The sequence below is a fragment of the Oncorhynchus mykiss genome, chromosome 3 (genome assembly GCF_013265735.2).
Source record: "Oncorhynchus mykiss isolate Arlee chromosome 3, USDA_OmykA_1.1, whole genome shotgun sequence".
Classification (NCBI taxonomy): Eukaryota; Metazoa; Chordata; class Actinopteri; order Salmoniformes; family Salmonidae; genus Oncorhynchus; species Oncorhynchus mykiss.
Genome location: NC_048567.1, coordinates 46,341,614 through 46,358,292, shown reverse-complemented (window position 1 = coordinate 46,358,292; position 16,679 = coordinate 46,341,614). Strand labels below are relative to the sequence as shown.

Below are 16,679 nucleotides of genomic sequence, written 5' to 3'. Positions count from 1 at the left end.
CTGTGTCGTTCCAGAATTAATGTTAAAAAATATTGAAACCGAAAACCATGATTATTTTTCAATAATCTAAACGAAACCAACCTCAAAAATCACTTATTGACACAAACCGGTACGCCTAGCACCTACCACCATACCCTGTTCAAAAGGTTCTTCAATATTTTGTCTTGCCTATACATCCTCTGAAAGGCACACATACACAATCCATGTCTCAATGGTCTCGAGGGTTAAAAATCCTTCTTTAACCCGTCTCCTCCCCTCCATCTACACTGATTGAAGTGGATTTAACAAGTGACATCAATAAGGGATCATAGCTTTCACCTGGATTCACCTGGTCAGTCTACGTCATGGAAAGAGCAGGTGTTCCTAATGTTTTGTACACTCCGTTTCTAAGGAAATTGGAGGGTGCCATTTCAGACACAACCTGTGGACTGATAAAAAACCTGGAATCCCACAGTTAAAAAGTTACTGTTTTGGCCACTATCAACAAATAGCCGTCTAAACGTTACTGTACCTCAGTCAAATAACCAGCAAATCAAATGTTTTGGGACCCGTGAATGAAACCAACTAGCAGTTAAAGAGATATTATTTTAAATTAGGCAAGATCGACTGGGGATCACTTTATGTGTTGCACAGTGTTTAATGTCAGCCCACGCGGCGAAGTGCTTATCACATTGAACATTCAACTGCGCAACAGAACATGGCGGAACTCAAGGTCAGACCCATAGAGGAAATGTAACAATATCAGAAGCAACACGTAAGTGTGTGTCGGGAATGGGACATTTCTGCTAGAAATATACACTGTACTCAGCAACTACCATAAGTGGACAATTGACACAGCCCATGACTCACCAGGATGATATGAACAGGGGCCTCCAGTCAAATATACTGAACAAAAATATAAATGCAACATTTTAAAAGATTTTTACTGAGTTACAGTCTATAAGGAAATCAGTCAATTGAAATACATTCATTAAGCCCTGATCTATGGATTTCACATGACTGGGAATACAGATATGCATCGGTTGGTCACAGACACCTTAAAAAAAAGGTAGGGGCGTGGATCAGTATCTGGTGTGACCACCATTTGCCCCAGCAAACCGCTCGCCCACACGATGCCATACATTTGCTCTGCGGTTGTGAGACCGGGTGGACTTACTGCCAAATTCCCTAAAATGACATTGGAGGCAGCTAATGGTAGCGATATTAACATTAAATTCCCTGGCAACAGCTCTGGTGGACATTCCTTCAGTCAGCATGCCAATTGCACGCTCCCTCAAAACTTGAGACATCTGTGGCATTGTGTTGTGTGACAAAACTGCAAATTGAGTGGCCTGTTGTCACCAGCACAAGGTGCACTTGTGTAATGATCATGCTGTTTAATCAGCTTCTTGATATGCCACACCTGTTAGGTGGATGGATTATCAATGCAAAGGAGAAATGCTCACTAACAGGGATGCACAACATTTGAGAGAAATAAGCTTTTTGTGCATACGGAACATTTCTGGAAACTTATTTCAGGTCATGAAACATAGAATCAACACTTTACATGTTGCGTTTATATTTTTTTGTTAAGTGTACAAAAGGCCACAAGGAAAGGAGAAGGATTGGGTGAAACTGGATGATGTGTGTACACACCGTCTAATCTTATCAACAGTAGAAATCCCACTTGTTGGGGCTTTTGGTAAACGTGACAGCTGGGAAGACATAAGTGATAGATAAATGGTCCGTGGTATACAGAGACAATGCTACTGTTTGGCAATAGCAGCAGGAAGCTCTGAGTCACTGACAGGACTGTGACAAGGCTAGAAACAACCCTGTAACCCTCAACACACTAAGTCCCAAATGGCACCCTATTCCCTATGTAGTGCACTACCTTTGACCAGGGCCCATAGGGCCCTGGTCAAAAGAAGGGCACTATATAGGGAATAACGTGCCATTTGAAGGGGACACAGATTTTTAGCTCAGTTGTTACAGCATTGTGGGGCTCAGTTGATAGAGCATGGTGCTTGCAACACCAGAGTTGTGGGTTCGATTCTAGATAAGAACGTCTGCGAAATGACTTAGATGTAAATCGCTTAGCCACACAACGATGCTGGGGTGCTGTTGTCAGTTTTGAATAGCCATAGGCCTTACCAATGCCCCATAACGGTTCCATTTGTCAAATGTGACTGTAGGTCGAGACATTTGTCCTATCAAACTATAATAATTAAGTTATTACTAGGTTTGCAAAATTCCAGTAACTTTCCAAAATTGGACGATACCGGATTTCTTGCTTACTCCCTCCTGATTTCCGGAATCTTCCAACTGGGATTTCTGGAAAACCTGCGAACATACCGGAGGTTTGCAACCCTAGTTGTGACATATTCTACCACAGAACAGACGAACAGGTCAAGAGCGTCCTTCTCTAGCTACATTACATGAGCTGCTGCAACACTAGCCAGCTCCATTGTCCCCTTGTAGTCAATATCTGGACACGGGAAAGGGCTGACTTTAGACTTCTGCTCCTATTCAAGGCCGTCTTTAGATTCTGGGTGTCAAAGTAGCCAACTGCCAGAGCACAGCTAGTGAGAGAGGATTACTATTGCAGTGTTATTAACTGGATTGACCGTTCAACCACCTGCATTTCATTATTTACGGCACTGCTCGTGTCCAACTGATTATGGATCAAGCACATGAACACGTTTTAGGTGTTATGAGCAGCAACTTCAACATTGTGAGAATTCTGTGCAACCTCCGGCACGCGTTTACAGTGAACAGAGGCTGTACCCTTACAGTTTTAGACAGTAGCCAATTTGATCATAATGTAGGCCTACCAACACAACCAGTGGATTAAATCCCATAAGATTTTCACATGGAAATAGCTTTTGATTTCTATGATATAGCCTACAGTAGCCACTGTGTGTGTATATATGTGTGTGTGTGTGTGTATGTGTATATATATATATACATACATACATATATATACACATACACACACATATATACACACACACAGGGGCAAAAAAGTATTTAGTCAGCCACCAATTGTGCAAGTTCTCCCACTTAAAAAGATGAGGCCTGTAATTTTCATCATAGGTACACTTCAACTATGACAGACAAAATAAGAAAAAAAATCCAGAAAATCACATTGTAGGATTTTTTTATGAATTTATTTGCAAATTATGGTGGAAAATAAGTATTTGGTCACCTACAAACAAGCAATATTTGTCTCGCACAGACCTGTAACAACTTCTTTAAGAGGCTCCTCTGTCCTCCACTCGTTACCTGTAATAATGGACCTGTTATCAGTATAAAAAAAGACACCTGTCCACAACCTCAAAAAGTCACACTCCAAACTCCACTATGGCCAAGACCAAAGAGCTGTCAAAGGACACCAGAAACAAAATTGTAGACCTGCACCAGGCTGGGAAGACTGAATCTGCAATAGGTAAGCAGCTTGTTTGAAGAAATCAACTGTGGGAGCAATTATTAGGAAATGGAAGACATACAAGACCACTGATAATCTCCCTCGATCTGGGGCTCCCCGCAAGATCTCACCCCGTGGGGTCAAAATGATCACAAGAACGGTGAGCAAAAATCCCAGAACCACATGGGGGGACCTAGTGAATGACCTGCAGAGAGCTGGGACCAAAGTAACAAAGCCTACCATCAGTAACACACTACGCCGCCAGGGACTCAAATCCTGCAGTGCCAGACATGTCCCCCTGCTTAAGCCAGTACATGTCCAGGCCCGTCTGAAGTTTGCTAGAGAGCATTTGGATGATCCAGAAGAAGAATGGAAGAATGTTGTATGGTCAGATCAAACCAAAATAGAACTTTTTGGTAAAAACTCAACTCATCATGTTTGGAGGACAAAGAATGCTGAGTTGCATCCAAAGAACACCATACCTACTGTGAAGCATGGGGGTGGAAACATCATGCTTTGGGGCTGTTTTTCTGCAAAGGGACCAGGACGACTGATCCGTGTAAAGGAAAGAATGAATGGGGCCATGTATCGTGAGATTGAGTGAAAACCTCCTTCCATCAGCAAGGGCATTGAAGATGAAACGTGGCTGGGTCTTTCAGCATGACAATGATCCCAAACACACTGCCCAGGTAAACGAAGGAGTGGCTTCGTAAGAAGCATTTCAAGGTCCTGGAGCGGACTAGCCAGTCTCCAGATCTCAACCCCATAGAAAATCTTTGGAGGGAGTTGAAAGTCCGTGTTGCCCAGCAACAGCCCCAAAACATCACTGCTCTAGAGGAGATCTGCATGGAGGAATGAGCCAAAATACCAGCAACAGTGTGAAAACCTTGAAGACTTACAGAAAACGTTTGACCTCTGTTATATACCCTTTGTTGGCAATGACAAAGTATTGAGGTAAACTTTTGTTATTGACCAAATACTTATTTTCCACCATAATTTGCAAATAAATTCATAAAAAATCCTACAATGTGATTTTCTGGATTTTTCCCCCTTATTTTATCTGTCATAGTTGAAGTGTACCTATGATTAAAATTACAGGCCTGGGAGAATGGGAGAACTTGCACAATTGGTGGCTGACTAAATACTTTTTTGCCCCACTGTATGTATGTATGTATGTATGTATGTATGTATGTATGTATGTATGTATGTATGTATGTATGTATGTATGTATGTATGTATGTATGTATGTATGTATGTATGTATGTATGTATGTAGTTCAATACAGGCCTACATTGCATGAAACTTTTGAAAACGTTTTTACATTATGAAGGGCTTGACAAATGTTATTTTTTTTACTTGGTCTTCAACACCATAGTTGACTGTAAATTTGATTGTATGAGGCAAGAAACCACTTTACAAAATACAATGTATTATGTATGTACAATGTATACACCTTGAAATGTAGCCTACACGTTTTGTGCTTTTGTAGGAAGCAGTAACTCCCCCAATGCCTACCTATACTTATCTATAACTGGGCTATTAACTCGCTAAATAGCAAAGAATATCAACACATGTTCGGTCATGTGCGACTCTGGTGCGGGTGATTGAAAGACAGCTCATGGGCTAACGTTACCCTGATAATATAATTCTACTCCGTTGCGCTCTGGCTCTGCATACAACAAAGTCACGGACTCCGTCTTGCAAAGTTATATTTATTTTGGTTTGTTCAATTGCAAAAGGGGTTGAGATCATGTTCATTATATCACAGAAAAAAAAAACGTTGATCTATATAAGTTAGTGCCAACTAATGAAGCGAACACAGTGAAGTTCAATATCTTGCTTCTATGCGCCGCCTGGCATTCCTTCTACGAGGCAGTCCTGGAGGAAGCAAGCAGTTTTGCGGGAACATTCACCTAACCCAAAAGGATAAATAAAGTACACTACATTATTTTCTGTTCATCTACTGCAGTGTTTTTAGTTTCATTTGGAACTCAAAAAAGGCACCTCAGGTTTAAAATGGCTATAGTTCGGTCTCTTTTCCCATCCTGACAGAGAGTTGTGGATCATTGCGGTTTACTGATTGGTTTGGTGTAGGCTATGACCTGTGAGTTCTGGTTAATAAACCACTCAATTTGAAAACCGGATCCTCGGTTGTTGACATTATTTTCCTTTGTGATCTAGAGGTCATTACATTGGTGTCAGAAGTAAAAACAAAAATTAAGATCGCTAGCTATCTGACTACGGTGGCTAGATACGAGGATTAGCACGGTGGCTAGATACGAGGATGAGCCTAGCAGAGAGACTGAAAATGCTTTATGGTAGTCCAAGAGTGAAGGAAGAGTCAGCGGACGAATAGGTGATGGAGGTGCATGGTTTGGTTTATTCGGATCGCCATTAACTTTTGTCGACACTATTCTTCCTGGGCTCCGTAAAAAAACACAAGTAACAAAACACTGCTAGACAAGGACACATTTTAAATACAACAAAAAATATACATAATATCAACAATACCACAAAGAAATAATGGTGTGTGTTAGAGTGTGCCATTCCATATATTTTTTTTAAAGGTAATTTTGCTGTTTGTAATTGGAGATGGAAGGGAATTACATGAGATCATGGCTCTGTATAATACTGTGTTGCCGTGAATTTGTCTTGGACTTGGGGACTGTGAAGAGACCCCAGGTGGCATTTCTTGTGGGTTAAGTATGGGTGTCTGACCTGAATGTTATTCGGCTATGCAAACAATCAGACATTTTCAGTACAGTAGCACGTCTCATAAAAACTAGGAGAAGCAGTTCATCTCGTCAACCCTCAACCAGGAAAGACTGTCATTCATGTAGTTGATGTTAGCTCTATGTGCAGTAAAGGGAGAGGCGTGCTGCTTTGTTTTGAGCCAGCTGCAGCTTTGCTAAGGTCTTTCTTTGCTGCACTTGACCATATTACCAGACAGGACCAGAAACTGAACAACTAGAACAGTTGATTTGTGTGTCAAAAACACATAACATATTTTTATAAAACAGACATACCCCTCCCCATTTTCACATCTTCGTCAATATGACTTGATCCATGATAATTGACCATCCAATGTTATTCCTAGGACTTCAACTTCAAAATGGTCACACCCTTTATACACAACTCCAGTTGATGTCAAGAGAATGTTTTGAACCAAATACAATGCTTTTAGTTTTAGATTTAAGACCAATATATTAATTCATTCCAATACTGACTAACTCCTCATTTAGAATTTCAGTGATCTCACTGGCTTTGGGGGTTGACATGTAGTGTGTGTGATGATTTGCATACATAGTCATTCTAGCTTTGTGTAATACCAGTGGCAAATTATTTGTAAAAATAGAGAAGAGTAACAGCCCTGAGGGACAACGCACTGTACATATCTGATGTTAGAGAAGCTTCCATTAAAGAACACTCTCTGGGTTCTATTGGATAAATAACTCTCCAACCATTTGATAGCAGGTGATGTACAGCCATATCAACTGAGTGTCTTCAATAACAATTTATGATCAATAACATAAAAGGCTGCACTGAAATCCTCACAATACAGCTCCAACTATAATTTTATCAATTTATTTTAACCAATCATCTGTCACCTGAGTCAGTGCAGTACAAGTTGAGTGCCCTTCTGTATATGCATGCTGAAAGTCAGTAGTTAATGCTATTTTTCAGAGAACAAGTTGTATTTGGTCAAACACAATTATCTCTATCAGTTTAATAGGCAGCAAACTGATTGGGCTGCTTTTCGAGCCAGCAAAGGCTGCTTTCCTATTTCTAGACAGTGGAATTACTTTAGCTTCCTTTCACACCTGTGGATGCACACACTCCTTTAGCCGTCATACTGCTCAGGAAGGAGATGCGTTCTGTCTCCTAGAGATGAACATACTTTGGTGCGAAATGTGCAAATCAATCCCAGAACAACAGCTCAGCAAGGAAGAAGCCACTGCTCCAAAACCGCCATAAAAAGCCAGATTACGTTTTGCAACTGCACATGGGGACAAAGATCATACTTTTTGGAGAAATGTCCTCTGGTCTGATGAAACAAAAATAGAACTGTTTGGCCATAATGACCATCGTTATGTTTGGTGATAAAAGGGGGAGGCTTGCAACCCGAAGAACACCATCCCAACAGTGAAGTACAGGGGTGGCAGCATCTTGCTGTGGGGGTGCTTTGCTGCAGGAGGGACTGGTGTACTTCACAAAATAGATGGCATCATGAGGGAGGAAAATTATGTGGATATATTGAAGCAACATCTCAAGACATCAGTCAGGAAGCTAAAGCTTGGTCACAAATGCATCTTCGAAATGGACAATGACCCCAAGCATACATTCAAAATTGTGGCAAAATGGCTTAAGGACAACAAAGTCAAGGTATTGGAGTGGCCATCACAAAGCCCTGACCTCAATCCTATAGAAAATGTGTGGGCAGAACTGAAAAGGCATGTGCGAGCAAGGAGGCCTACAAACCTGACTCAGTTACACCAGCTCTGTCAGGAGGAATGGGCCAAAATTCACCCCAACTTATTGTGGGAAGCTTGTGGAAGGCAACCCAAAACGTCTGACCAAAGTTAAACAATTTAAAGGCAATGCTACCAAATACTAATTGAGTGTATGTAAACTTCTGACCCACTGGGAATGTGATGAAAGAAATAAAAGCTTAAATAAATCACTCTACTATTATTCTGACATTTTACATTCTTAAAATAAAGTGGTGATCCTTACTGACTTAAGACAGGGAATTCTTACTGAGTTTAAATGTATTTGGCTAAGGTGTATGTAAACTTCCGACTTCAACTGTATGTATGCATGTATGTAATAATGACAATTAAAACAATACTGAATGAACAATGAACACTTATTTTAACTTAATATAATAAAAATAAAATCTATTTAGTCTCAAACAAATAATGAAACATGTTCAATTTGGTTTAAATAATGCAAAAACAGTGTTGGAGAAGAAAGTGCAGTATGTACCATGTAAAAAAAGCTAACGTTTAAGTTCCTCACTCAGAACATATGAAAGCTGGTGGTTCAATATTCCCAATTAAGAAGTTTTAGGTTGTAGTTATTTTAGGAATTATGACGCGTCAACTATTTCTCTCTATACCATTTGTATTTCATATACCTTTGACTATTGGATATTCTAATAGGCACTATAGTATTGCCAGCCTAATCTCAGGAGATGATAGGCTTGAAGTCAAACAGTGCAGTGATTCATGCATTGCTAAGAGCTGCTGGCAAACGCAGTAAAGTTTGAAAGAATGCTTAGGAGCCTGCTGCTGCCTATCACCGCTCAGTCAGACTGCTCTATCAAATATCAAATCATAGACTTAATTATAAAATAATACACAGAAATAAGAGCCTTAGGTAATTAATATGTTCAAATCCGGAAACTATAATTTTATCGAATGGGTGGCAACCCTAAGTCTAAATATTGCTGTTACATTGCACAAGCATCAATGTTAAGTCATAATTATGTAAAATTCTGGCAAATTAGTTCGCAACGAGCCAGGCGGCCCAAACTGTTGCATATACCCTGACTCTGAAGTGACACAATTTGCCTAGTTAATATTGCCTGCTAACATGAATTTCCTTTAACTACACTGCTCAAAAAAATAAAGGGAACACTAAAATAACACATCCTAGATCTAAATGACTGAAATATTCTTATTAAATAGTTTTCTTTACATAGTTGAACGTGCTGACAACAAAATCACACAAATTATCAATGGAAATCAAATTTATCAACCCATGGAGGTCTGGATTTGGAGTGACACTTGAAATTGAAGTGGAAAACCACACTACAGGCTGATCCAACTTTGATATAATGTCCTTAAAACAAGTCAAAATGAGGCTCAGTAGTGTGTGTGGCATCCACGTGCCTGTATGACCTCCCTACAACGCCTGGGCATGCTCCTGATGAGGTGGCGGATGGTCTCCTGAGGGTTCTCTTCCCAGACCTGGACTAAAGCATCCGCCAACTCATGGACAGTCTGTGGTGCAACGTGGCGTTGGTGGATGGAGCGAGACATGATGTCCCAGATGTGCTCAATTGGATTCAGGTCTGGGGAACGGGCGGGCCAGTCCATAGCATCAATGCCTTCCTCTTGCAGGAACTGCTGACACACTCCAGCCACATGAGGTCTAGCATTGTCTTGCATTAGGAGGAACCCAGGGCCAACCGCACCAGCATATGGTCTCACAAGGGGTCTGAGGATCTCATCTCGGTACCTAATGGCAGTCAGGCTACCTCTGGCGAGCACATGGAGGGCTGTGCGGCCCCCCAAAGAAATGCCACCCCAGACCATGACTGACCCACCGCCAAACCGGTCATGCTGGAGGATGTTGCAGGCAGCAGAACATTCTCCACGGCGTCTCCAGACTCTCACATCTGTCACCTGCTCAGTGTGAACCTGCTTTCATCTGTGAAGAGCACAGGGCGCCAGTGGCGAATTTGCCAATCTTGGTGTTCTCTGGCAAATGCCAAACGTCCTACACGGTGTTGGGCTGTAAGCACAACCCCCACCTGTGGACATCAGGCCCTCATACCACCCTAATGGAGTCTGTTTCTGACCATTTGAGCAGACACATGCACATTTGTGGCCTGCTGGAGGTCATTTTGCAGGGCTCTGGCAGTGCTCCTCCTGTTCCTCCTTGCACAAAGGCGGAGGTAGCGGTCCTGCTGCTGGGTTGTTGCCCTCCTACACGTCTCCTGATGTACTGGCCTGTCTCCTGGTAGCACCTCCATGCTCTGGACATTACGCTGACAGAAACAGCAAACCTTCTTGCCACAGCTCGCATTGATGTCCCATCCTGGATGAGCTGCACTACCTGAGCCACTTGTGTGGGTTGTAGAGGCCGTCTCATGCTACCACTAGAGTGAAAGCACCGGCAGCATTCAAAAGTGACCAAAACATCAGCCAGGAAGCATAGGAACTGAGAAGTGGTCTGTGGTTACCACCTGCAGAACCACTCCTTTATTGTGGGTGTCTTGATAATTGCCTATAATTTCCACCTGTTGTCTATTCCATTTGCACAACAGCATGCAAAATGTATTGTCAATCAGTGTTGCTTCCTAAGTGGACAGTTTGATTTCACAGAAGCATGATCGACTTGGAGTTACATTGTGTTGTTTAAGTGTTCCCTTTATTTTTTTGAGCAGTGTAAATATGCAGGTTTAAAAATATATACTTTGTGTACTGATTTTAAGAAAGGTATTGATGTTTATGGTTAGATACATTCGTGCAACGATTGTGCTTTTTTCGCAAATGCGATTTGTTAAAATATCACCCGTTTTTGCTTAGTAGGCTGTGATTCGATGATAAATTAAGAGACACAGCATTAATTATATGCAACCCAGGACAAGCTAGTTAACCTAGTAATATCATCAACCATGTGTAGTTAACTAGTGATTATGTTAAGATTGGTTGTTTTTTTATAAGATAAGTTTAATGCTAGCTAGCAACTTACCTTGACTCCTTGCTGGACACGCGTAACAGGTGGTTAAGCCTGCCACGCAGTTTCCTCGTGGAATGCAATGTAATCGGTCATAATTGGCATCCAAAAATGTTATGAAAACTTGAAATCGGTCGACCTCTACTTTGAGTCATACGATTCTTCAATTCAGAGGGCTCTAACAGTTCTCGCCACCAATTTCTTAACATGCTTGTCAAAAATGTCATGAATCATTTTACAAGTACTTCCAGTGCTACATCTGGATAATGTTATATCGCTACAGCCAATGGGAACTGATATTGCTTTGGAGCATTAGTGAAGATATGATCAATACAAGTGGTTGTCACAGATCCAACACTATTGGTATACACTGCAGTTGACTGAGTGATAACCTGGGTCATATCACAGGCATTAGTCACATCACAGGCATTAGTCACAGAAGCTTCCTCTTGAGAGGACAGCTAGTTGCTAATCAGTCAATTTTCAGGTCACCCAGAGAATAGACCTCTGTGTTCATCACACACTATCAAGCGTTTCACAAACATTATCTATACTGAACAAAAATAAACACCACATGTAAATTGTTAGTCCCATGTTTCATGAGCTGAAATAAAATATCCCAGAAATGTTCTATACACGCACACAACTTGTTTTCTCTCAAATGTTGTGTACAAATTTGTTTACAACCCTGTTAGTGAGCATTTCTCCTTCGTCAAGAAACTCTATCCACCTGACAGGCATAAAATATCAAGAAACTGATTAAACAGCATGATCATTACACAGATGCACCTTGTGCTGGGAACAATAAAAGGCCACTAAAATGTGCAGCTTTGTCACACAACACAATGCCACAGATGTCTCAAGTTCTGAGGCAGTGTGCAATTGGCATGCTGACTGCAGGAATGTCCAATAGAATTGTTGCCACATAATTTAGTGTTAATTTCTCTACCGTAAGCTGCCTCAAACGTTGTTTTCAAGAATTTGGCAGTTCATCCAACAGGCCTGACAACTGCAAGCCACATGTAACCACGCCAATCTAGGACCTCCACATCCGGCTTCTTCACCTGCGGGATTGTCTAAGGAGGTGGTGGGGGAGTGCTGAGGGGTATTTCTGTTTGTAATGCCCTTTTGTGGGGTAAAACTCATTCTGATTGGCTGGGCCCCTGTCTAGTCATGTGAAATCCATAGATTATGGCCTAATGAATTTATTTCAATTGACTGATTGTTGCATGTTGCGTTTATATTTTTGTTCAGTTTAGATACTGACTGTTAGCATTTGGTGGCCTACAGCACATCCCTAAAATAATAGGCTTTAGATGAGCCAGGTGAACCTGTAACCACAACACCTCAATAACACTTGCCATGAGATCACTTCTTAACATTACAGGGATATGGCACTGAATATATACAGCAACACCTCCCCCATAGGCATTCCTGTCTCTTCTGTAGATGTTATATCCTTGTATTGCTACTGCTGTAACATCAAAGGAATTATCTAAGTGAAGCTCAGAAATGACTAATATATTAAATGTTATCTGATAATCATAAATTAATGATTTCATTAACCTTATTTCTAAGGCTACAAATATGAATATGGGCTATTTGAACCCTTTTCTGGGTAGTTTATCAGAGATAGACATAATATGGAAAAGAACAAAAAGCAAGAAGAAAAAAAGCATTCAGCAGTCCATCAACCAGTTGGTGTATGTAAGTGTGTGTGCGCTGCAGGGTTTACACTACGAACCCACATAGACATCGAAGGACCTGGCTGAGGTGGTCGCGAGGGCATCGGGGCGCGCAAAGCCTGCTTGCACAAACCATGCTCGGTCCTGTTCATTGTTGCTTGGCCCGGAGGAGAGACGTGAGTATAGGGCTTTAGTTAGAACACTGAGGGCTACTGCGCTCCAAACGGAGTAATAGATGCAAGCAGACAGGGGAGCCTCTACGGGTGGTAGCTAAGGACTATGAGAGCCTCACTTGCGGACATACGCTCACATATCCCCCCCTCCTTGCAGAGCAAGCTGGCACACGACCAGTTCATACAGGCGCTCTCTGCTACGGAGCTGCACACACAGACACAGCTGGCTCATCCAGAGTCCTTACAGAAAGCCTTGGAGTTGGCTTTGGAGAGGGAGATTGTGTGGGCGTGGTCTTCAGTGGGGGCGTTTGGAAATACACCCACTTTGCGGGCTGTGGTGCAGAGTAGCCCAGAGCTGGAAAAGCCTGCATGAGTGACTGAAATGACTGAACTCATTTGTGCTGTATCACTCCAGACAGCACACAACACACGCCCTGGCCCCATGGTCTGCTGGGGGAGTGGCCAGCCAGGCCATTTGCGCAGGAATTGCCCAATGTCCCCCAGAGCCCAGGGAAACGTCTTGGGGTCCGCATAGACGGTGCCGTGCAGACCCCTGTCTCTCTTTCCCAACCCCCACCATTGCCAGGGGGAGCCCAACAGCACAGAAGGGGGAGCGAGGCTCCACTTCCCCCAGAAGCAGACAACTGCAAGCGGATGGGCGGGCCGGACCTGTGTTGGGGACTTTTGTCACATCCCAGTCACTGTGGAGGGGGTGCTCTGCTCTGCCCTGGTGTAACCATGGTGAGACTGGAAATTGTAACAGGTTGGGCTCAGTTTGAGGCCACAACTGTGCAGCTCTGCACAGTCACAGGTGAGCTGGCACCCATGGAAAGGAAGGGGTCAGGACGGTGCATCATCCTGTGTGGGAAGGAAGCTAGATCTAGACAGGTGCACACTGAGCTTCCAGGGAGGGCCTGCAGTCACCAACACAGGCGGCAGGTAGCCTAGTGGTTAGAGCTTTGGAATGGTAACTGAAAGGGTGCAAGATCAAATCCCCGAGCTAACAAGGTAAAAATCAGTGGTTCCTAACCTATTTCATTTACTGTACCGCCAACTGAATTTTGACTGCCCGGGGTACCCCCCAGGAAGTTCCCCTTCATACGCATTTTACCAGTAGTCCTATGGTCTCATGAGTCTCCTCAAGTACCCACTGTGGATAGGCCAAGTACCCCCATGGGTCCTAGTACACCAGGTTGGGAACAACTGACCTAAACCACCATTGCTGCCGAAGGATAAGAGGTTCACATGGACAGGCCATGTGATCCGTGTGAGAAAAGCAGTTAAGAGCTTTGGCCCAGTAACCGAAAGGTCTCTGGTTCGAATCCCCGAACCGACTGTCGATGTGGCCTTGAGTAAAGGACTTAACACTAATTCCGCCTGTAAGCCGCTCTGGATAAGAGCATCTGCTAAATGAAATAGATTATAAAAACATTTTAATTTATCGGGGTCATTACAATACATCTTCAAACATGTATGATATTGTATGACCGGGTAAGACGTATGATACTATTCATCCTATGACTTGCATGATATTGTACAACAGCTATTCCATTCATAATGTAAGGTAACGTAATATATCATCCTGAATGAAGCGTCACATATGTATATATATATAGAACAATACGAATTGCCCTGCGACCACGAATTAAAATACGCTACATGATTATCTATTTATCTACTGCAGTGTTTACGTGCAATTCAGAACTCAAAGGCAATAAATGAAAGGCTCAAAAAAAAACATTAGCTTGAAAATATTCTGGTAAAGTATTAGGCTACTAATCATTCAGTAGAATAATGTAAATAGTAATTTCATACATTTAAATAAAAAAGTTTTAAAAAGCGCTGAAAAATGGAAACACATGCAATAAGAGAAATCTAAATAAATAAATTAAGTAGGATATAATAAAAGTTGTCATAGTCAGTTGCTTTATTATAAACGTAAGCCTATGCAATACCGGTAGCCTAGGCTCTGCCAAACATTTTCAATATTTCAGTTGGATTTACCTTAGCAGCACGTTGCAGAGTGCTACAAAGTAGTGCCCCCCCCAATATGAAGCGCTGCTCCTTTGCTCAAACGTTTCACTCTGAAGGGAGAAACTTTTCCTCAAAGAACTCAGCGAGAAAATGAATCGCGCTTTCAAAGACAGGTAAGACACTCACCCGTCGGACTTACCGTCGAGACTACTTTATTCAGTTCTTGCGGTTTTCGTTTGCCAGTATCAAACTTTTTGGCGTCAGTTCTAACATGCGTTGCGAGACGTTTCATTGGTCGTGTGAGATGGGAGATGGGAAAGGGGAAGGTCTGGAAATGTGCACATCTCTCCCCAAAATGTACTGTCTGGTCTGGGTCACAGCATTTGTGAACTGTAAATTCTGTATGAACTACATGATGTATATTGCTCTCAGCTCAAGGGTGTTTTGAACCAATGGCCATCGACTTCTTACATGTATTTGAGGATTAGTACAATATTTTCAGATGGTAAATTCAAATAGATAAAACTTAAATACGCTTTTCAGTGCTTAGTTCACATAGCCTGCAATCAGAAAGCTATTATTCTGAAATGTAATCATCTTTTAATCCTTTATAGATAGTTATTGATAACATTGAATGCCCAGTTTATCAGGCTTACTTGTGATTACTCAAAACAAAAAGGACCGGCTAGTGTCGTTTCTCTGCATTTCTCACTGTACTCAATCCACAAGAAGTTCAGACACAATAGTTGACTACTATCACCAAGAGCCACTAGCTGTATCTCCCGATTTTGAAAGCCCAATTTAAAAGTGTCAAGTATTTTTTGTGCTATGAAATACATTGGGGGAAAAGTACTCAATTGTCACACTTAAAAGTAAAGATACCTTAATAGAAAATGATTTACGTAAAAGTGAAAGTCACCCAGTAAAATACTACTTGAGTAAAAGTCTAAAAGTATTTGCTTTTAAATATACTTTGGATTGTATCATTTTTTACATTTACGGATAGCCAGGGGCACACTCCAACACTCAAGACATCAATTACAAACGAAGTATGTCTTAGGTCTCTCTTTATGTAGTGTTGTGTTGTCTCTCTTGACATGATGTGTGTTTTGTCTTATATATATATATATTTTTTTTTAAATCCCAGCCCCCATCCCCCAGGAGGCCTTTTGCCTTTTGGTAGGCCATCATTGTAAAAATAATTTGTTCATAACTGGCTTACCTAGTTAAATGAAGGTTAAATTAATAAAAAAAATTGTTTAGTGAGTCCTCCAGATTAGAGGCAATATGGGTTGACTCGGGATGTTCTGTTGATAAGTGTGTGAATTTTCCTGCCCTGCTAAGCATTCAAAGTGTAACAAGTACTTTTGGGTGTCAGGGAAAATGTATTGAGTAAAAAGTACATTATGTTCTTTAGGAATGTAGTGAAGTAAAAGTTGTCAAAAATATAAATAATAAAGTCATGTACAGATACCCCAAAAACCTACTTAAGTAGTACTTTCAAGTATTTTTACTTAAGTACTTTACACCACTGATGAAATATTACTGTGAAAAATAAATGTTTTAGGAGCTGAGCATTGGTAAGAGTTGAGGCAGACAGTTGTAACATGTGGAATGGTAATTTAGTCCGTATGGGTTTGAAGTTAGAGGCTGAATGGATACCTGCCACGTCTCCTGGCTGTTACAGTCCCCCCGGTAAAATGCATTTCTTGACTTGCAGCTGACTTCACAACCTGTCAACTGTCAGTGATGGCAGTGCTATATAGGAAACACAGAAAGCAAAAAGAAGACAGCGGACTGAATGTTGGAAAAACAGCCCATATGTTAGAAACAAACTACCAAGCGCTTGAGAGAAAGTGTCAAAGGGAACGTGTGATTCGATTAGGATAATGATGAGATATGTTTCTTAGGTTTATGCAAAGGAAGACTTGAGATATTTAGTGTGGTATTCTGTCAACAACTTGATCAAATAAC

The 16,679-nt window shown here is 41.6% G+C and overlaps 1 protein-coding gene across 7 annotated transcripts in view; it reads right to left on the bottom strand.

Annotated features, from left to right (window-relative positions):
• LOC110520040 (myosin light chain kinase, smooth muscle) overlaps positions 1 to 16,445 on the bottom strand; it is a 99,954-nt gene extending 83,509 nt beyond the window's left edge. For 3 of the 7 annotated variants that reach the window (XM_021597011.2, XM_021597017.2, XM_021597016.2), the window contains exon 1: positions 14,736 to 14,885. Coding sequence is in view for 1 of the 7 variants with exons in the window: in XM_036974293.1 (XP_036830188.1) it covers positions 14,905 to 14,997 (93 nt within the window). In the remaining 6 variants the exon portion in view is untranslated. The other 4 variants (XM_036974285.1, XM_021597013.2, XM_021597014.2 and 1 more) reach the window with 4 other exon arrangements.
• Between the last annotated feature and the right edge of the window lie 234 nt (positions 16,446 to 16,679).